The sequence below is a fragment of the Capra hircus genome, chromosome 1, assembly GCF_001704415.2.
Source record: "Capra hircus breed San Clemente chromosome 1, ASM170441v1, whole genome shotgun sequence".
NCBI lineage: Eukaryota > Metazoa > Chordata > Mammalia > Artiodactyla > Bovidae > Capra > Capra hircus.
Window position 1 is genome coordinate 129,243,964 of NC_030808.1, and position 22,001 is coordinate 129,265,964.

At 39.2% G+C, this 22,001-nt stretch overlaps 1 protein-coding gene across 1 annotated transcript in view; it reads left to right on the forward strand.

Moving 5' to 3' along the window:
• Window positions 7,752-22,001, forward strand: part of COPB2 (coatomer protein complex subunit beta 2) — a 34,602-nt gene continuing 20,352 nt past the window's right edge. Inside the window, exons 1-5 of the mRNA XM_005675506.2 lie at window positions 7,752-7,883; window positions 12,989-13,126; window positions 18,696-18,782; window positions 18,985-19,111; window positions 20,034-20,182. Of these exons, the coding sequence (XP_005675563.1) occupies window positions 7,881-7,883; window positions 12,989-13,126; window positions 18,696-18,782; window positions 18,985-19,111; window positions 20,034-20,182 (504 nt within the window). The 5' untranslated portion in view covers window positions 7,752-7,880. The remainder of the gene's footprint in view (window positions 7,884-12,988; window positions 13,127-18,695; window positions 18,783-18,984; window positions 19,112-20,033; window positions 20,183-22,001) is intronic.

Below are 22,001 nucleotides of genomic sequence, written 5' to 3' on the forward strand. Positions count from 1 at the left end.
TAGAGATACAGATGTAAAGAACAGATGTGTGCGCACACTGGGGGAAAGAGAGGATGGGACAAATTGAGAGAGTAGCATTGATGTGTATACAGTACCACAACCATGTGTAAAATAGACAGCTGGTGGGAAGTTAAACACAGGGAAGTTGGCTTGGTGCTCTGTGATGACCTACAGGGGTGGGATGGGGGTGGGCAGCGGGAGGCAGGACCAAGAGAGAGGGGATATATGTATACTTATGGCTGATTCACGTTGTTACACGGCAGAAACCAACGTATCATTGTTAAGCAATTATCCTCCACTTAAAAAAGCAAACAAAAACAACCTTGGGTCAATATCTGAATGAAAACCTCTATGGAAATGGTAGGAAGAAAGACTATGGGATGATCAGAACTCCTAAGATCATCTGCCATTACTGCTGTGACCAGTAGGAGCTAGATGGGCACATAGATGGGCTAGATGGCCTGAGACCCATTGAAACTGAAGTCTTATAGGACACTTTCCCCAAATCAATACACACACAGATTGAGGATAAACCAGATGTAAATCTGCCTCCTCCTACCCATCAACCTCAGGGGACTGCAGGAAACCCAACCATGGCTATAAGCAAGGCAAAAGAATTAAAAAGAAAAGGAACAAAATGTCTTCAAGAAGGGGCAGCCACAGAATACCCTGTTGTGGATTTGTACTGTGGGTACACTTGACCTGGGTGGGACAGAGGCATTTAAGTCATGAATTTGGTATGACTAGATCTCAGTTGCTATCAGGTGTGTGGCAAAACCAAATAAAGCCTTTCTGAAGGGCTTCAGATATCCCCCTAAATAATTTAACGATGGGCTTGCCTGGTGGCTCACGAGTTAAGAACCTACCTGCCAATACTGGAGATGAGGTTTCAATCCGTGGGTTGAAAAGATCCTCTAGAGAAGGAAATGGCATCCTGTTCCAACTATCCTGGCCTGGAAAATCACATGGACAGAGGAGCTTGGTGGGCTAGAGTCCATGGGATTGCAAAAGAGTTGAATACAACTTAGCGACTAAACAACAACAATTTAAAGGCAGTGACTAGTTCTCCAATCAAAGATGACTAAGCATTAAGGAAACAAGAACCAGCAAAACAACAGAGAGAAGAAATAAATCCACACATACCTCTTCTATTAAAGCCAGATTTTAAAACCCAGGCTTCCATGTTCATGGAAATAAATAATAACCATGAGAATAACTATTCAGAGACTATGAAAAATTCATACTATATCTGAAAAAAAGAACCAAACTAAAAATAAAGATAATAATTGAAATTTTAAACTCAACGATCACATTTACAACATAGTGACACTATGAGGGAGAAATGAAGAACTGGAAGGTGGGGTCAGAGGACCTTATACAGAACGCAGGACTGAGAGAAGAAAATGGAAAAATACACACTGGCAAAAGAAGTGTGTAGAAGCCATGGAAAATGTGGTACAAGGTTGGTAAAAACATTGGCGTGCTAGGAAGATATAAAAGAGCAAAAAGCAGATGGAGTTGAGAATTTTTCAGGACTGATGAAAGATGCCTATTCTCAGATTTAAGAGACTCAATAGATTCCAGAAAAATAAAACCCATTCCTAAACAGCTCATATTAAAACTTCATAAAGTCAAAACATAGAGAAAACCTTAAAACAACCAGAGGGAAAAAAGATTAACTTCAAAGAAGGAACTGACAATGGACTTTTAAGAGCAAGTCAGAAAAGGGAAGACTGCTTTAATGTGCTCAAAGAAAATTAGTGCTAAACCTATAATTCTATACAAAATCACAAATGAATGAATTTGGGAAGAAAAGAAAAAAATGAATTTGGTCCCTTTCCCTAGAATGTGGTCCCCTATAAAATTGTTGACACTCTGAGAGGGACCTGAAAAACCCGTGTTGATTGATTGCACTTTATTATGATGGGCTAGGTGATGAGTTTTGTTTGAGAAAGTCATAGAACAAGGCCCTGTAATGGCACACAGAGTTGGTAGGAAAGGGAGGAGAGGATACCTGAGAGGCTGAAGTGGCTGCCAAAGACCAATTAGGCTTACCTTATAATTTAAAGTACCTGCTTTCTCCTTTCATTGATTCCTCAAATAGATGCAGCAAGGACCAGCTCATTATCCTTACCTTATAGGCAGAGTTGATACTCAAAATACTAAGGCATCAGCACTCATCAATCAGAAGAGATGCCTAATACCAGACTAGCTGCTGGCTGTTGCATAAGTTCAGGGGTGTATGTTGTTACTCCTTTAGTGGCTACGATAGGGAAAAACCCAGGGGAGACACTTGATCAGCTTCAGCTAAGATGATGGAGACATTCAAGGTAGCAGCTATCTAATAATTGGTATATTAATACATTTGTTGGCATCCTAATACATACCTGCTAAATATAACCCTTCTAGCCCTTCCACCAGGCTCCTTAGTGGGTCTCATTCTTCCTCTCCTTCCTGATCACTGCCTCACCTTGCCCCACCCCCACCCACAACTTCAAACGTTTCAACAAAGCTGCTTCCCTGTAGTCTATGAAGAATACACCTTAGCAAAAAACCTTTCTCAAAACCCTCAGACAGACGCTGCATATTCTGCCTTGGCAACTGCCTGGATATGACTATACCATTTTGTTGCAACTCAAATGGACTTTACAAAATGAAAAGCAAGATTTATGCAGAAAATAAGAGGTGTTTATTTGCTTTATAGTCAGATTCAAACTAAGCTTCCTTCATATGACAAGCTCCTTTGTTACATTTTATATTTGCATAAAGTAACTTATTCTCTTTATTATACAGTTTACATTCATAAAAGTTAGAAAATATGAATAACCAAAAACATCTGTAATTTTTTTCTATCTCCCTCAGATATTGACTTTACCTCTATATGTACATACATCTGTATATATAATGGATATATATATATGTGATTCAATTAACATTCACTTTATATGTAAATCTTTTCAGGATATAGTTATATATGTATTCATTGCCAATGTCAGAGGCACCAAAGTATGGCCATATTTAGCAAAGAAAACACTTTCTTCTTCTATTTGGATTTTAGTGAACGGATCAAGCACTATCCATGTGAAGTTGCTTTGACATCAACTGCAAAGTCCTGTAACAGCGCAGCTCAATGTGATTTGGATTATCATCTTCAGGTACAAAAACATATCATGAGTTCAGAGCCCAAGGACTTCATTTTTAAATCTTGGGGCTTGAACTACATTTGAATTCAAATTAAGTAATGCCCTTAGATCAACTTGAGCTGACAAATTCTTTAGAAGTAAGTGGAATAAGGCAATTTGATGGAGATTATACTGTGCAGTGCCTTGTCACTCCAGATATTTCACCTTTACATTAAATTTTTTTCAATTAACTTAAAGGTAACTGCTATATGCCTGATATTCAGGCTATCTGTCATTATTATTCATTTATTTATGAGCAGAACTATCATTTACAAGGACCTAATTCTTAAGGAAACATAATTGTTCTAAACTGATCAATTTGCTTATATACAACTTTGTAAAATCTTTCCTCTGGAAAGAAAGTTAAACACTGGTTGTTAAAGCATGTTCTCTGGGGATCCTCAAGTTTATACAGCATTGTTCCAAGCATAATAAAGCTTCAACAAAAATTTGCTGATTTAAGGTGACTTCCTGAAAAAAAAAAAAAAGGAGCAATGCATGCTAAAAAATATGTAGAAAGATCTACTTCACTGGCACCCGAACGAAGTAAAAAAAAAAAAATGTCTATTAATATATCCTGCACCCACTCCCTTCACCCATTTCATTTGAAAAGAATATAGAATCACAGACTTATAACTCTAAAGAAACTAAATAGAAAGGGAGTTTAGAGTTCATTTTTCCAAAATAAATGTATTTTGTAGGTAATGAAATTGAGACCCAGAGAGTTCATTACACAAGACCACCCTGAGCCAAAAAGAGTCTCCAGAACCTGCTGGTCATGACTTAACCATGGGTAGTCTTAGCACCCCACATATGAAGAACTGATAGAAAGTCTAATGTGTGGACAGCTGTACAGGTCACTAAATGACCAACTCCCAAACCTCTGCTGCCATATTTTCAATGTCTAGCAATTCCCACCTATGAAATCACCCCCTTTATTCATTCAAAGCTCACTTTAAACTCTGCCTCCTCTAAATATGTTTATTAAAAAGATATGAAAGTGAAAATTGAAAGTGAACTCACTTAGTCATGTCTGACTCTTTGTGACCCTATGGACTGTAGCCTACCAGGCTCCTCCGTCCATGGGATTTTCTAGACAAGAGTACTGTAGTGGATTGCCATTTCCTTCTCCAGGGGATCTTCCCAACCCAAGGATCAAACCCAGGTCTTCCACATTGCAGGCAGACACTTTACCATCTGAGCCACCAGGGAAATCTGAAAGATATGAGGTTAATGCAATTTTTAAGAAGGTAAAGCTATACTTGTATCAAAACATGACTAACGATCTGGATATTTATGCTTTCAGGTAAACAAAAGAAAGCACTCCATCTACCCCAAATCCCACAACAAGCTCGCATGGAGTAAATTTAATAAGTTTTAAAATTTTGGAAGGTAATCATACTAAGTGTACAGCACACTGTAGTCAAACAATGCTTTTGCAATCAGTCAAAACTTTGCCTCTAGTGCCAGGCAACCATAAGTTTCATTCTTCTTAGAAGACAACTCAGTGGTTCTCCAACTCAATTTAGTCTCCTGTTGGTTAGTATGTGATTATGTGGTCAAGACTCTCATTCACTTCATGAAGAAATTCACCTGAGAACCTTAACATTTCCTTTAATAGGGAAAGTAACTGACATGCAATGATGAATCAGTAATAGAGCATGAAGATTACCCTACTTGACATTCTTCAATGGTTCCCTAGAGCCTTCAAGGTAAAGTCCTGACTTCTTACACTGGCAGTCAGGGACTTTCAGGATCTGAGCTTCATCTATCTTCCTAGTCCCACTTCTCAATCCTCTCCCTTCTTACTCTTTGGTCCAAGCATGCTTAACTACTTTTAGTTCTCTGGAAAAATCGAACTCTCAAGTCCTTCCACTTAAAATGCCCTACATATACCTTCTTGACATTTGTCTTGCTAGCTCCTACTCAATACCGTAAAGGTTTACTCCATCCGTGCGGAGTAGTTATCACGAGGTAATTAATGTCAACTACACCCCAAATACAGGAACAATCAATCCACTTTCAGTGAGACATCAACATTTGTCTTTTCATGACTAAACTTTTGGTAAAATATTTTATACTCACCACTTTCACTGCTTTATCATCCAATCATTTCTTAATCCTTTGCAAACCTATTCCCCCTAGCATTACTTGACTGAAAAAAAATTTTAAGGCTACTAGAGTCCTCATAATCATTTAGTTCACTGACAATAGTTTTCCCCCCCAAAACCAAGTTTCCTTTAATTCTCTAAAGCCATCTAGACTCTTGTCAATGAACTAAATGATTCTGCTGCTGCTAAGTCACTTCAGTCATGTCCGACTCTGTGCGACCCCATAGACGGCAGCCCACCAGGCTCCCCCATCCCTGGGATTCTCCAGGCAAGAATACTGGAGTGGGTTGCCATGTCCTTCTCCAATGCATGAAAGTGAAAAGCGAAAGTGAAGTCACTCAGTCATGTCCGACTCTTAGCGACCCCATGGACTGCAGCCCACCAGGCTCCTCCATGAGTCACCCTATTATATTCTATCTCCCTTTCCTTCTGTAGCATACAGTTTTTCTTGCTGTCTTATTCTAATTGTGCCTTTTCTGTGTCATTTTCTGGCTACACTTCTTCCTCTAATTAAAGATATTCCTCTTGGTTCAGTAGATTCAAAATATTAGCATTAGAATATCTCCCAATCCCTTAACTTCAAAACAAAGTCAAATCATTTGTGTATCTTGTTGATTCTAACTTCTTAGTGAAAAAGGAAAAACTCATAGTCCAGTAGAAAGAGCAGTCATTTGGGAAATAAACTTGGGTTCAGATCTCAAGTATGTCACCAAGCTCTTGAGCAGTGTGGCACAGAGCTTATTATTTAACCCATTTGGGCTTCATCGTCTCATGTATTGGGGGCTACCCAGGTAGCATTAGTGGTAAAGAACTGCCTGCCAGACATAAGAGAATGGGTTCAATCCCTGGGCCGGGAAGATCCCCTGGAGGGCATGCTAACCCACTTCAATCTCATCTATTGGGGTTCCCTGATGGCTCAGACAGTAAAGAATCTGCCTGTGAAGCTATAAGTTGAAGAAAATAATGACTATATGTTAGTATTACTATATAAATTGTAGCATGCAAAGTGCATATTTCAATTACAAAAGTAAGCACTCAATGAAATCTATTCAATATTACTATTATTTCCATACCCACTTCCTCCAAACTTGTCTCACTGTTCCAATCCATTTCTTCATACACAGCAATGAAAGATAAATCTTACACAGTGCATACATAAACATGTTTCTTTTCTGGCTTGTTACCAACTGCTTACTGAATCAAAGTCCAATTCCTATTTCAGTAAATTTTCAGATTTTAGCACCATCCTTTCTTTCTAGCCATCTGCTTCATGCAGATGCTATGACCAACCTAGACAGCACATTAAAAAGCAGAGACATTACTTTGCCAACAAAGCTCCATATAGTCAAAGGTATGGTTTTTCTAGTAGTCATGTATGGATGTGAGGGTGGACCGTAAAGAAAACTGAGCACCAAAGAACTGATGCTTTTGAACTGTGCTGTTGGAGAAGACTCTTGAGAGTCCCTTGGACTCTAAGATCAAAGCAGTTAATCCTAAAAGAAATCAGTCCTGAATATTCATTGGAAAGACTGATACTGAAGCTGAAACTCCAATACTTTGGCCAACTGATGTGAAGAGCTGACTCATTGGAAAAGACCCTGATGCTGGAAAAGATAGAAGGCAGAAGGGGACGACAGAGGATGAGATGGTTGGACCGCATCACCAACTTGATGCACATGAGTTTGAGCAAGCTCCGGGAGTAGGTGATGGACAGGGAAGCCTGGTGTGCAGCAGTCCATGGGATCACAGAGTCGGAAAGGACAGGGCAACTGAACAGACTGAACTGACTTCCTCATCAGTAACATGGAGATAATTCAGATTTGATGTGAAGAATTAGAGAGGAAAGTATTCTGGCACATAGCCGAAGATTGATATATAATTATAAATGAACGAACAATGCAGTCGATGCTCAACAAAAGGAGATCCTGCAGGCCCTGATGATACTCCTATCTCCTGGGGAGCTCCAAAGCTGAAGACTCTTCTCTGCCCTCCGATCTCAGAAGAATGAAGCTCAGCCCTGAAAGCCGCCCACATCTTTCCAACAGAAATCGGTGCCCCAAGCAGGGTCGGGAAAGGACTACATGGGCCTCATTCTCAGGCCGACCAAGGTACAAGTGGGCTGAGAGCCTCACTTCATCTTCCCTTCTCTCCTCTGCCCTCTCCCGCTGACAGCACTTCTCAGCTCCCGTGACACAACTCCACTGTGGGGGAGTTTCTCCGGCCGTTAGCACTCGAAAGTAGTATTTCGCTTTTTCTTATCGTTTTTAACTCTCGGTTTGTTTCTACTCCACTCTCAGCTGCCCCAGGGCACTGCAAATGATTCTAGAGGCCACACCTCCCCTTCTCCGGAGGCGCCAGGTCGGCTTGGGGCACTTTGGAGGCCTTGTTGCCTAGGAAATTGGGGCGGGGCTTAGAAAACCCGCCCAGCGCCGACTTTGCGCAGGCGCTCGCTCTGGTCTTTACTATCGCGAGAACTCCTCCCGGAAGTTCCACGTCAGTCAGTCGCCTGGTCAGCGGGTCGGTGGGTTTCTCCAGGACCTCTTGGTCTGTAGCGAGTGAGGGCGCCGGGGCTCGGACCGACGGAGCCATGGTAAGTCCACGCCTTGCAGGAGGCAGTGGGGCCCCATGTGGCCAAGGCCAGTTCTTGGAGCTCCTGGCCTGGGACCCGCAGTTGTCCGCGGCCTGGGTTCCCGCTGCAGCCACCGCCTCAGGCCTTGAGGGGTCCTGGTGCAGTTTGAATTCTGGAAGGGAAGAGGCGGCAGGTCGTTTGGGGAGACAGTGCCTGGAGGGTCCCTAATTTCGGTGCTTACGGCGTTTACTAGAGTCTCTACGGTCCGCAGTGGGGTCCTTAGTGTAGGGAAATATAGAAAGCCGAAAATGTTGAATTCTGTAGAAGGTTTTGATGAAACTACCTCATTGTGCTTTTAAAACGGTGACAGCTGATTTTGCACTCTTCTGCTTGTTTTGGTATAGTATGCCGCAAACTAGGAACTTAAACAGGCAGGCGCCCCTATGCCCCGCTTTTCGAAATGTGAATGGATCCTGTAGAGTCAAAAGAGGAATTTCAGATGCTTTGGAATCCCAGCTTAAGTGTCAAGCGAGAAGCGAAGAGTTGGGATGTATTTTATAAAACTGGTTGGCGTGCTTGTCTGCATTTGCAAATATAGTGACTGAAGAATGACCCTGAAAAGATCCTGATGCTGGGAAAGATTGAAGGCAGGAGAAGAGAGCAACAGAGGATGAGATGGTTGGATGGCATCACCGACTCAATGGACATGAGTTTGAGTAAACGGAAGTTGGTGATGAACAGTCCATGGGGTTGCAAAGAGTCGGAGATGACTGAGCGACTGAACTGAAGAATGACAGTCACACAGCATTTTTGACAAATGACAAATCATCACACCATTTTTTTATTATCACCCCCAAATATGCGCTAAAATATTTTTGCACTTAAGTTTTAATAGTAAGAAAAACTGCGATAGTGTGAGAATTTCTTTCCAAAAGCATGTAAGAGATTGTGTATTTTGTATTTAAACATTTTCTTGCCTTTTTTTTAAAACTTGTTAAGCAGCACATGTTCAGAGATTTTGGAGCTTGAAGACCTTAGGGATTAATAAGTCCAGGTCCCTCACTTTGCAGTTAAAAGTGGGGTGGGGGGGGGAGTTTAAGGCTAATTGCTACAGAGTTTTAACTGCAACAGAAGTTGATTCCCTGGGAAACTTGTGAATGTTATGAATATTTCCATAAAAGTGCATAGAGAAACACAACATTGCATAAAAATTTAATGGGCTCACTCACAGATACTCTCACCCACCAATACTCATTCATGAGCTTTCTTGGGTCCCCAGGTTAAGAGCCCCAGAACAAAACTTAAGTCCTACTGCCTTGTATTACCAAGGACCTGCTCTGGAGTGTGCTTTGGTTTTCAAATGGACATTTTTGGAAACAGCCGCTTGCATCTGCCTAATTTAGTTTTCTTTTGAGATTTTTAAGAGTATTTTTATAATTAAATATTTAATTCTTTAACACATTTAAAATCTTAAAATCTTTTACACAAGATTTTAAATGTAAATTTGTTCACTCATTTACCATAGAGTGTTTACTGTGTGCCATGGATTTGGCTAAACATTTGCTTCCTAATTCTCATAGCAGGTGGGAGAGTGAGTTATAAATGTTCATGGAGTGGTTAAAATAGGCAAGGCCCTGTTCTTACTGCTTAATACTGAATTTAATTCTCATTACACTAAGGGATAGATAATAGTCAATAGTTTTATGTACATCAAACCTGAGGGAAGTTAAGTAAACTTGCCCACTGTCGTGCATTTGAGATGAGTGATGGAACTGAAGCTTGAGTCCATCATGATTCTTTAGATCTTGATTATCCTCTCTGTTCTTAAACCTCTTTTGTTGTTCTTTAGTCACTCAGTCACGTGACCCCACGGACACACCGAGGCTCCTCTCTCCATGGGATTTTCCAGGCAAGAATTCTGGAGTTAATTGCCATTTCCTTTTCCAGGGGGTCTTCTCAGTTCAGGGATTGAACCCATGTCTCCTGTATTGGCAGGCAAATTCTTAAGTGCTGAGCCACCACGGAAGCCTCCCATACCCAGATATATAAAGTGCTGAATATTGCACATGAATGAGCTCTTAAGGAGCATCTACTCTAGAAACCAAAAAAAGACGTGTGCACAAATATTAAACGTTAAATTCTGTAGGATCCTGTAGGAAAGGATACTTCTGGTAGGGTAATCCAAAAGATTATATGATGGCAGTAACATTTAAGCTAAGTGGGGAGATACAAGGAGATGTTTAGAGTTAAGGCTGCAGTATGAGTATCTTCCCTGATAGCTCAGTTGGTAAAGAATCAGCCTGCAATGCAGGAGACCCCAGTTCGATTCCTTGGTTGGGAAGATCCCCTGGAGTAACGGAAAGGCTACCCACTCCAGTGGAAAACTCCATGGATGGAGAAGCCTGGTGGGCTACAGTCCTTGGGGTTTCAAAGAGTCGGACACAACCGAGTAACTTCACTTTGATTTTCACCCACTCCAGTATTCTTGGGCTTGCCTTGTGGTTCAGCTGGTAAAGAAGCCGCCTGCAATGCTGGAGACCTGGGTTTGATCCCTGGGTTGGAAAAATTCTCTGGAGAAGGGAAAGGCTACCCACTCCAGTATTCTGGCCTGGAGAGTTACATGGACTGAATAGTCCATGGGGTCGCAAAGAGTCAGACACGACTGAGCCACTTTCACTCACTTTTATGAGTACCTTATTCATCTTGGTATTCCACAGTCCCTAGTACGATGTCTCATTCAAAGTAGGCACTAAAATATTGGGAGAAATACAGCAAGAGCCCTTGGCTGTGCTTTTAAAAACTGAGATTGTGCATTAGGGGCATGTTGTTATACTGGTGTTGCTTTGTACCTTGGGCCACCTTCCCTTTTACTCAGTAATCAATCATTTAAGACATTTTTTGATGGTAAAATATGAGTTTAAAAGTGTACAATTTCCTCATTTGCTGGAGAAAAAGTATGAGGTATGCTGGCTTATGTTAAACTCCCACCATGATTCCTGGCATGTAATAGACACATCGTGTCTGCTAACTATGGAGAGACCAGAAAAAAAGTTAATATTTGTGAAGGTAATTAATGGGGCAAGATTCAGAAATAGATGAAGTGAAAAGTCCTGCTTCAGGAAGGAATGTGAAGATAATGGTTTGAAAGTAGAAAGTTTGAGATGGAGAAGATATTTTTGTGGTGATTGTGAAGAGCCAGAGAACTCAGATCTTTTAAAGGAAAGTAAGAGGTGGAGGTTGTTGCCAGAAGGGGAGGCATTTACAGAAGTGAGAACCAGGTTCGAAGTAGTCAGTGACCCAGATTTGATAGATGTCCAAAACAATAAATAAGAGCCTTGTGAGGTCTTTTGCTTTGTCTCAGGAAATTACCTCTGCTGAAATCATTGAGCAGGCTTCATTTGTGTAGAAAAGTAATGTTAAATTTCTCTCCCATTCATGAACATCATGGAAGATAGCAAAAATAAAAATTTGATGGTAACTCAAGTTGTCAAGTGAACTCTTAGGTTGTGTTTAAAACCTGCTGAAGGAGAAACATGTTTTAAATCAGTCTTCCTCATATCTGCTTCCAGGAGAGAACTGAGACTACTGCGATAAACCATCAGTGTGTATAATGAATTAACTTTTCTCCTAAAAAGCCATCCTTGGAAGAACTGAGAAAATAGTTATTCAGATCATTTTTTTTCCTGTGGTTTGGATGACAAATCCAGGTTGAAAAATGCTGTTTAAAACTATTAGTATTTATGACAATAGAGAGTATTTTAGCTTTGGTTCAAAATTCTCCTAATTTCCGTTTGGTTATTATAACTTAAATCCATTAAAATATTATAAACATTCCCATTTGACTCCAGAGCCCTTCATGGACATGGCCCTTAATGATCCCACATTACATTGTCTAGCATTTACTATTAATAACACTATTGCCAAAATAAATCTACTATTCTCTGAAGAACTCAATTTTAAAAAATAGTAAAAGTATAATTGACATTATATTAGTTTTAGGTGTCTAATATAATGATTTGATATTTATATATAATAAAACAATCACCACAGTAAGTCCAGTTAACATTTGTCACCATACATAGTTACAAAATTGTGTGTTTTTGTGTGTTTTTCTTGTAATGAGAACATTTAAGATCTACTCTCTTAGCAACTGTCAAATACGCAGCACTGTATTAACTGCTTTGCTGTACATTACGTCTCCATGATTTACTTTATAACTGGAAGTTTGTACCTTTTGACCCCCTCTACCTATTTCTCCCTCTTCTACACTCCACCTCTGGAGCTTCCAATCTGTTGTTCTCTGTATCTATGAGCCAGGTTTGCTTCTTTTTTTTCTCATATGTCAACCAAAACAGCATATCACAACATATTGAGGGCCGAAGTAGATACAAGAAATGAACTGTCTTCTGTTAGGTCAGAATTTAAAGAGTTCTGCAAAACTGTAAACATTGCTACTCTTATCACTAAATTTCTTTCAAAGCTGTAGTTATTTTATTTAAGTTAACGTGAATAGGTTTAGTTTGTTTTTGAAAATGAATTAATACATGAATAAAGTTGTCTCAGTTTTAATTTTTAACATGATAAATATTAATAAATATAATCTACATAAATAAGGTGGCTCAAATGGTAAAGAATCTGCCTGCAATACAGGAGACTCGGGTTCGATCCCTGAATTGGGAAGATCTTCTGGAGAAGGGAATGGCAATCAACTCCAGTATTCTTGCCTGGAGAATTCCATGGACAGAGGAGCCTGGCAGGCTACAGGCCATGGGGTCGTAAAAGAGTTGGACACAACTAAGCAACTAACCCTTTCACCTTTCACCCTTCACATAAACAGAAGCTTTTTAAGTCCTCAAAAATTAATGCTATAGAAGTGTCTGTAAACCAAAAAGATTGACAAGTGCTGCTGTAAGTTGAAGTTTTTTAAATACTCATATTTTTTATATGTATGAGTGAATAAGTAGGTGCTTTAGACTTTAAACTGTGGCTGCAGTTTCGCAAAGTAAAAACTGAATTGTTTTGTAGGCATGTTAATGCACTGTTTTTACTTAAGATCGCAAACATGTTTCATTTGACGTAGCAATATAACATTTTGTTTGCTTGTTTTTCATGTTGTTTGTCCTTAGCCTCTGCGACTTGATATCAAGAGAAAACTTACTGCTCGATCTGATCGAGTTAAGAGTGTGGATTTGCATCCTACAGAGCCATGGATGCTGGCCAGTCTTTATAATGGTAGCGTGTGCGTTTGGAATCATGAAACACAGGTAGAAATTTTTAAGGACTTTATTAGAAATACTGTCTTAGACTGTTTATAATGAAAGAGGATAAATGGTAGTGTGTGTGTGTGTGTGTGTGTGTGTGTGTGTGTGTGTATATATACTGCTTTTCCAAATAAATTGGTACGAAGTATTTTTAATAAAGATAAGCTAACATTTATGAAGATAGAGCTTGTGGGAGAAACTGTTCTGGGCTCATTGTATCCAATATTGAAGTATTAAGTTCTCATGTAGGTAGTATTAGCTCTTCTTTGAAGAAACTGACCAATATAAGATCACTTGCTCTAGATAATAGTATTTAATGGTACTTAATTTTCCATTCAGTGAGTATTCTAAAAATCTTCAAAATGAGATTTTTACTTTTACTAATTTTCCCCCACATGCTTAATATAGTGCATGGTGCAGATAACTTTCAGGCAGCCATACAGATTATAGACAATAACAGAGAGATGTTTGCAGTCAGCTTTTCATTACATGTAGAAATATGTCTTTTACAGATTATCTGTCTTAAATGCTTTCCTCTGAGTAAGTAATACATATTTCAACTTAGTTTATCTTTTCCAGTCTTTTTTGGCCATCCTTAATCTTTTTCTTTCAACGTCTAGAACATATAGTCAGCACTATGCTGTACACTTTTGTGTCTGTTTATACAGTAATTATCCCCAACATCCAAGGTTAAGTTTTTAAAATCCAGATAAAATTCACATTTGAGGGGTTTAAGATGGCAAAAATAGGCCTTAGGAGGAACCAAGTTCAAAAGTAAACTTAAACCACCCTTTCAGTTTATATCATTCTAATGAAACAGTAAGGACTGCATATTCAACCAGGACCCCACCAGTGATATTTTATTCACATTAACATTTTGTTTTCTGCCCTATCCCAGTGGCTGTGACGGTACCTGACACACAATAAGTGCTCAGTAACTATGTGTTGAACTACTGAATAATAAATTTTCCATTTATCAGTATATCACTAATTCAGAATTTCTGTCCTCTGCAATTTCAAATCTTATGAATTCCTTTTGGCTTGATGTAGAAAGGATGTTTGCCTACTGCCTTTGGTGGGGTAGAGGATCTATTCTATCCAAATGTTTAAAATCTTTCTGATTTTGTGCTTAACAGATATATTGGTGCCTCCCCCACCCCCACCATGCTTCCTAGAGGTTCCCTCTGTCAGCCTCATTTCACCATCTCTCACTCTCCTTCCTCTCACTATGTGGTGAGAGGTGTGCTCTAAAGCCCAGGTGTACTTCCCTTATTTTTACTGTAATGTAACTGCTTGATTCAGGTCATCTGCTTTGCTTCATCTTTGTTTTTGTACCCTTCTGTGCCCTTCTGCAGGGCCATCTGCTTCCCCCTTCATAATTCATCTCATTGGTAATTTTTAAAATTTCCTTCTTTCCTCCAAGAAAAGAAGGTTCTGAAGGAAACCCTGCAGGTTTCTGAAGAAAATCCCTAGTGATTATCCTAGTGTTTTTCCTACTGTTACTTCCCATTGTTATTTCAAGTGGGATTTCCCTAATGTTACTTCCCATTGTTATTTCAAGTGGGCACCTGACAGTCAGGCTCATAGTAGATGTTCAGTAAGTCTTGTTGAATAGTTGATTTGTTTTGGATCCCCCTGCTTTTCTTCCTTTATCACCAACAGAAGTTACTTGGCACTTGTGTATATGGAGAGCAAGATGCTTGAGAGAGCCGAAAAGGTTTTAGGGAGTAAATTCAAATGTTCTTGAATTTCAAATGAGGAATTATATACTCTTTACAGTGATGTGTGCAGCAGTTAAAAAATCAGTACGTTAGAATTTGAAGCCATCCTGCTAATTAAATGATGTGGGCAAGACTTAACCATGTTGAGGCTTGATTTACTTACCTAAATGAAAATGATATGTTGCCTTTCTACTTCACAGGATTGTCAGAATGATTAAATCAAATTAGATAAAATTGTGTATGTAACCTGTCAGGCACGATACAAGTATTTCTTTATTTACTTCTCATTGGTGATTTATATGTTGAGTATGTAGTATTTCATCCTCTTTATCTTGTTTAGCTTCTGGAGTAGGAAGACTATCCCTTAGGTCATTTGTATCAGCAACAGCACTCAATGTAGGCCTGAACCATGACTGTTAGTGCTGTGGCTGCTTCATTTTTTACTGCTCAGCAGATCCCTGAGTTTGTTGCCTCCTTAAGAGCCCTTACAAATAGCTGTGAAAAGAAGAGAAGTGACAGGCAAAAGAGAAAAGGAAAGATATACCAATTTGAATGCAGAGTTCCAAAGAATAGCAAGGAGAGATAAGAAAGCCATCCTCAGCAATCAATGCAAAGAAATAAAGGAAAACAATAGAATGGGAAAGGCTAGCGATCTCTTCAAAAAAATTAGAGATACCAAGGGAACATATCATGCAAAGATGGGCTCAGTAAAGCACAGACATTGTATGGACCTAACAGAAGCAGAAGATATTAAGAAGAGGTGGCAAGAATACACAGAAGAATTATACAAAAAAGAACTTCACGACCCAGATAATCACAATGGTGTGATACTCACCTAGAGCCAGACATCCTGGTATGTGAAGTCAAGTGGGCCTTAGGAAGCATCAATATGACAAAGCTAGTGGAGGTGATGGAATTCCAGTTGAGCTATTTCAAATCCTGAAAGATGATGCTGTGAAAGTGCTGCACTCAATATGTCAGCAAATATGGAAAACTCAGCAGTGGCCACAGGACTGGAAAAGGTCAGTTTTCATTCCAATCCCAAAGAAAGGCAATGCCAAAGAGTGCTCAAACTACCACACAATTGCACTCACCTCACAGGTTAGTAAAGTAATGCTTAAAATTCTCCAAGCCAGGTTTCAGCAGTATGTGAACCGTGAACTTCCAGATGTTCAACCTGGTTTTAGAAAAGGCAGAGGAACAGAGAACAAATTGTCGACATCTTCTGGGTCATCGAAAAAGCAAGAGAGTTCCAGAAAAACATCTATTTCTGCTTTATTGACTATGCCAAAGCCTTTGACTGTGTGGGTCACTATATTGTGGAAAATTCTGAAAGAGATGGGAATACCAGACCACCTAACCTGCCTCTTGAGAAACCTGTATGCAGGTCAGAAAGTAACAGTTAGAACTGGACATGAACAACAGACTGGTTCCAAATAGGAAAAGGAGTACGTCAAGGCTGTATATTGTCACCCTTCTTATTTAACTTATATGCAGAGTACATCATGAGAAATGCTGGGCTGGATGAAGCACAAGACGAAATCAGGATTGCCAGGAGAAATATCAATAACCTCAGATATGCAGATTACACCACGCTTATGGCAGAGAGTGAAGAACTAAAGAGCCTCTTGATGAAAGTGAAAGAGGAGAATGAAAAAGTTGGCTTAAAGCTCAACATTCAGAAAACGAAGATCATGGCATCTGGTCCCATCACTTCATGACAAATAGATGGGGAAACAGTGGCTGACTTTATTTTTCTGGTCTCCAAAATCACTGCAGATGGTTACTGCAGCCATGAAATTAAAAGACGCTTACTCCTTGGAAGGGAAGTTATGACCAACCTAGACAGCATATTAGAAAGTAGAGACATTACTTTATCAACAAAGGTCCATCTAGTCAAGGCTATAGTTTTTCCAGTGGTCATGTATGGATGTGAGGGTGGACCATAAAGAAAACTGAGCACCAAAGAACTGATGCTTTTGAACTGTGCTATTGGAGAAGACTCTTGAGAGTCCCTTGGACTCTAAGATCAAACCAGTCAATCCTAAAAGAAATCAGTCCTGAATATTCATTGGAAGGACTGATGTTGAAGCTGAAACTCCAATACTTTGGCCACCTGATGTGAACAGTTGACTCATTTGAAAAGACCCTGATGCTGGGAAGGATTGAGGGCAGGAGGAGAAGGGGACAACAGAGGATGAGATGGTTGGATGGCATCACCAACTCAATGGACATGAGTTTGGGTAAACTCCAGGAATTGGTGATGGACAGAGAGGCCTGGTGTGCTCTGGTTCATGGGGTCACAAAGTGTTGGACACAACTGAGTGACTGAACTGAAGTAAGAGCTTTTGTGTATTACCATGTCATCTTGTAGGTTGCATGTTCTGCCTGCTCACGTGTGTCTGTATCACAGTCAGCTGATAATGATTGTGCAGGTTGGAGCTCATGCCCCCACTTATTCAGTCTTTTCTGAAGAATCTTTGAGGTCTTGCTCAGGAAGCCAGATTGGGCTCAACAGTTCTTACGAGCCAATTCCTATTTTTATATTTGGTACACATGGTTAATCAATCATAATATGCTCTTTTCACTATTCTCTAGTACAGAAACAGATATAGAAAAGTGATAGTTTGGGGCTTCCCTGGTGGCTCAGTGGTAAAGAATCAATCTGTCAATGCAGGAGACACGGATTCAATCCCCGATCCAGAAGGATCCCACATACCGCAGAGCAGCTAAGCCCGTGCACCACAGCTATTGACTCTGTGCTCCAGAGCCTAGAAGCCGCAACAACTGAGTCCACGTGCCACAACTGCTGAAGCGTGTGCACCCTTGAGCCTGTGCTCTGCTTTAAGAAAGGCCACTACAATGAGAGCCCATGCACAACAACTAGAGAAGAGCCCCCACTCTCCACAACTAGAGAAAAACCTGTGCAACAGTGAAGACCCAGAACAGCCAAAAAATAAATTATATATAAAAAGAATGAAATATTTTTTTTTAAAGGGATAGTTTGACTTTCAGAATTTTAAAGAACAAGGTATCAAAGTGGGAAGACAAAGAAATGTGTTCATTGCTGTTCTTTCTGGCACGGTCTTCTAGTTTTCCACCTTTATCCTGTGTGTATAATTCTTTTCTGAGCAGCTTTCTATTCTGTGTATATAACTCTATTCTGAGCAGCTTTAAAGGACATCTTAATCACTGTGAAGAATTAGGAATCACTTAGTTCATCACTAAAAAGAAACAGTTTCTGTATGGAAGTATCTTGCTGAAGTATACAAAAGAATTGTATATTGTTTATAAGTTTATTTTATGAGTTTATGGGTTTAATTTTTAAAAGAAGAAAACTAAGAGCTAATTCATTCAATAAATACTTATTACACATGGGTGGGTTTTCATCTGCTGTTCTTAGGCTCTAAGTATACAGTGGTGAATAAGATTCCCACCCTCAGGGGGCTTAGCAGGAAGGACTGACATTAAGCATATAATTATGAAAGTGCTATGTTGTGAAAGTGGAGTATAAGGTTCTTTGGGTGGGTTTTCAGGTGGAGGGAATGGGAGCAAAGGTAAGGCTGAGAGTAGCTAAGGATGGGGCTAGAGAAGTAGGGAAGGACTGGAGCACAGAGGATGGGGAACTTCATCTTGCGGATATTTGCTTTTTTCTTTTATAAGTATTTTACGTTTAATCTGTTAAAGAAAAGATGATTGGTCAATGTTTTCCATTCGACTGCTTTTATATTTTAGCTAGAGAATATTTTTAAGATTAGAAGTGATCTAAATAATTGGATGTTTTAAATAGAACAGATTTTTCAGTTGTTTTTTCATAACTCAAAGTGGTATGTTCTTGTTACATTTTTAAGACACTGGTGAAAACATTTGAAGTATGTGATCTTCCTGTTCGAGCTGCAAAGTTTGTTGCAAGGAAGAATTGGGTTGTAACAGGAGCGGTAAGTAAGCATGTGAATTTCTAATCCCATTTATGAATTGGTCAGTGATTACCTAAATGAGTTGCAGAATTTTGATTCTTGCTTTCTTTTGTTAATGAGTGCAGTGTTTTGAACCTGGACTTTATACCTTGAGCCTGTAGTATATTTTTTTGTGCAATTTACTTCATAAGAGTAATGATGGTTTTTAAATTTTCATTTCTAGGATGACATGCAGATTAGAGTATTCAATTACAACACTCTGGAGAGAGTTCATATGTTTGAGGCACATTCAGACTACATTCGTTGTATTGCTGTTCATCCAACCCAGCCTTTCATTCTAACCAGCAGTGGTAAGAGATGACCCCTTTTAGTCATGTAGGTCTCTTTGAGTAATTCACTTTCATTTAGTGAGACATGCAATTCATTTACTGCTGTTACAAGTAGAGTTCTGATTCCAAGCAGCCTTTAAACTATTTAAATCCATTTACGTGCTATCAGTGCTGCTTGCTTTTGTATTTTAATGAATATCAGCTCTACTTAGGATTTGTGTAGCAGTTGCTCCAATTCCTGTCAGGGAAGACCTGAAGGTCTAGATGCTGGAACATCTGCTGAACAGAAAGCTAATTTATGTGCTGAGTGAGTGAGTTTTTGGCAGATTGTCATATACTCTAGTCAGTTTTATCTTTATATTCAGACTAGTTTGCACCTTGGTATTATGTATAAAGCAGTGGGGCTTTTTGGAAGGCAGTTAAAACAAGTTGCACTGAATTGGTAATAGCTCTTTGAAACATTTTTAAGTTAGAAATTGAGAAGTAATTCAGAACTTTTTTTAACCAATTGAAGCCTGGCGTTCTGCAGTCCATGGGGTCGAAAAGAGTCAGACATGACTAAGCAACTGAACTGATTAAAAGAGAAATGCTTGTTTCTGAAATAGTCATTGTCATCATTATTCAGTCATACTTAGACTCTAATCAAACTTGTGTTATTCTTTTATCAATCTGTAAAACCCATCGAGTCTGTTTTAAATTTCTTCCATGAAATTTGTATATTTGCTATTAGTAATGTCTTTTATCTCCATTCTTCAGAAAGTTAAAATTATTCTTAGAATAAGCATTTTGAAAAATTGTTCAATTCTGATTCTGTGTCTGTAAGTCATGGAATATATGATTTGTGTTAGATTTTCTTCCTTAGAAAGGCACAGAGATTCTGCACCTTAGTTCTGAATGAAAGAAATAGATATTGCAACTAAGTGGAGACTTTCTTTTGATCTAGATGACATGCTTATTAAACTCTGGGACTGGGATAAAAAATGGTCTTGCTCACAAGTGTTTGAAGGACACACCCATTATGTAATGCAGATTGTGATCAACCCTAAAGATAACAACCAGTTTGCCAGTGCTTCTTTGGACAGGACAATCAAGGTAAGGTGCCCATTGTTTGTGTCAGTTATGCTTGTTGGTGAGATATAATTGTGTTAGGTATTTTACTGCTGGCTTCCTATCTGAGAAGTTTATCTCAAAAGCTCATTTTGAAGCAAAATAGGACTTCTTATTTTGATTCAGAAGGGCATATTCTGTTTAGAAAAATGGTGTGGCAACTCAGTGCTCTTAGTGGAGGGGTGTTTCTCCATGTGGAAGCAATATATAGTAAGAGTTTTAAACCTCTGCAAACCCAGAATAAGAAAATGCCTGTGTCTTCTCTAGGTCACTGTTTTCCTCTTTGTTAGTGTATTTGCTGTTGCCTTCTGCAGATTATTAATCTATTTCATTTACCTTCATTCTCTTTTTCTTACTCCATTTCTCCATACCACTGCCAGTTATCTTTCTAAAACGTGGGTTCCATCTTGTCAGTTCCCAATCTAAGGGTAAAGTCCAGATGCCTTGGTATGGAATATAAGGGTTTGCAAGACCAACCTTAGCTAATGTTACAAGACATCTCCTGTAAACCTGGTCTCCTCACCATTTTCTCAAGAAGCTGTGAATGTTCACAGAACCTTACCTCATTCAGCTGGTCCCTCTGCCTACAGTATCCTTTATTCTCCCTTATTGATTTCTTTTCCTCTGGAGAATTACTCATCTTTCAAGGCTTAGCAGTTATTTACTCTGAGAAGCTCTCTTCAGCCATCCATTTCACCCCTAGACAGAGCCATTCTCATCCCATTCCTTCCATTTTTGGGGGTCTCTATTATGGCCTTCCTGTTGAATAATAATGGGAAATCTTTATTCCCGAAATGTTGATGTTTGGGGCAGGAACCGTATGTTACCCTCCTCCCACAAGCAGACACACATTAGCAAGCAGCACAGTGCCCTGTCTGTATTAGATGCTTAATACATGTTGCAGTGAGTGAAAATATATTCCTTTTCCCACTGTAGTACTTAAAATATTTCTATATGCATAGATTTAACTTTGGTTACATGAATAGGCTTACATCTATATAACATTTTTATTAGTTTTCCTTTGACTTATATAAAATGTTATCTTCTGTTTGTCTGACAACTTACTATTAAATGGTACATGTTGACTATCTTAGGGCTTTGATTTACTTTATTATTTTTTTCTTTTACTCAATTATCCTTGTTTTTGACATAACGTTGAGAACTTTGAAATTAGTTTAGAAGTTTCTTCACTAAATTAGATATAGCTTGAGGACAAAATTGTCTTACCTTTGGCTCTAGTAAAGTTTGTTTACATATTTTTATACTCCCCACAGGGCCTCCCATGTAGTAGTCATACAAAATAAATATTTTGTAAAGATAAAGCTCAATAGCTGCTGCTGTTAAGTCACTTCAGTCGTGTCCAACTCTGTGCGACCCCACAGACGGCAGCCCTCCAGGCTCCCCCGTCCCTGGGATACTCCAGGCAAGAACACTGGAGTGGGATCCCATTTCCTTCTCCAAAGCTCAATAGCAGTGCTGTAGTAATATATGACTGCTTTTTCATACTTTAAATTTTTTGATTAAAGCCGTAATTTTTTTCCTCTTAATACATCTTACTAAGTCCATTTTCATTAGCTTTGTGTTATTAATAACTCTCTCATAACATCATTTCCTACCCATAGAGTAGTGTTTCTCAAAGTCAAGACACCTGGGGTGTCTGTTGAAAATCTAGATTCCTGAAGTTCACTGTAGTTCCACTGAATCATAATCTCTAAGGATAAAGCCTGGAATTGGCATTTCAGAGAATGCCATAGTGATTCTGCTCCCTGGAAATTCAAGTAAAGTGAGAAAGAACCCAAACAAG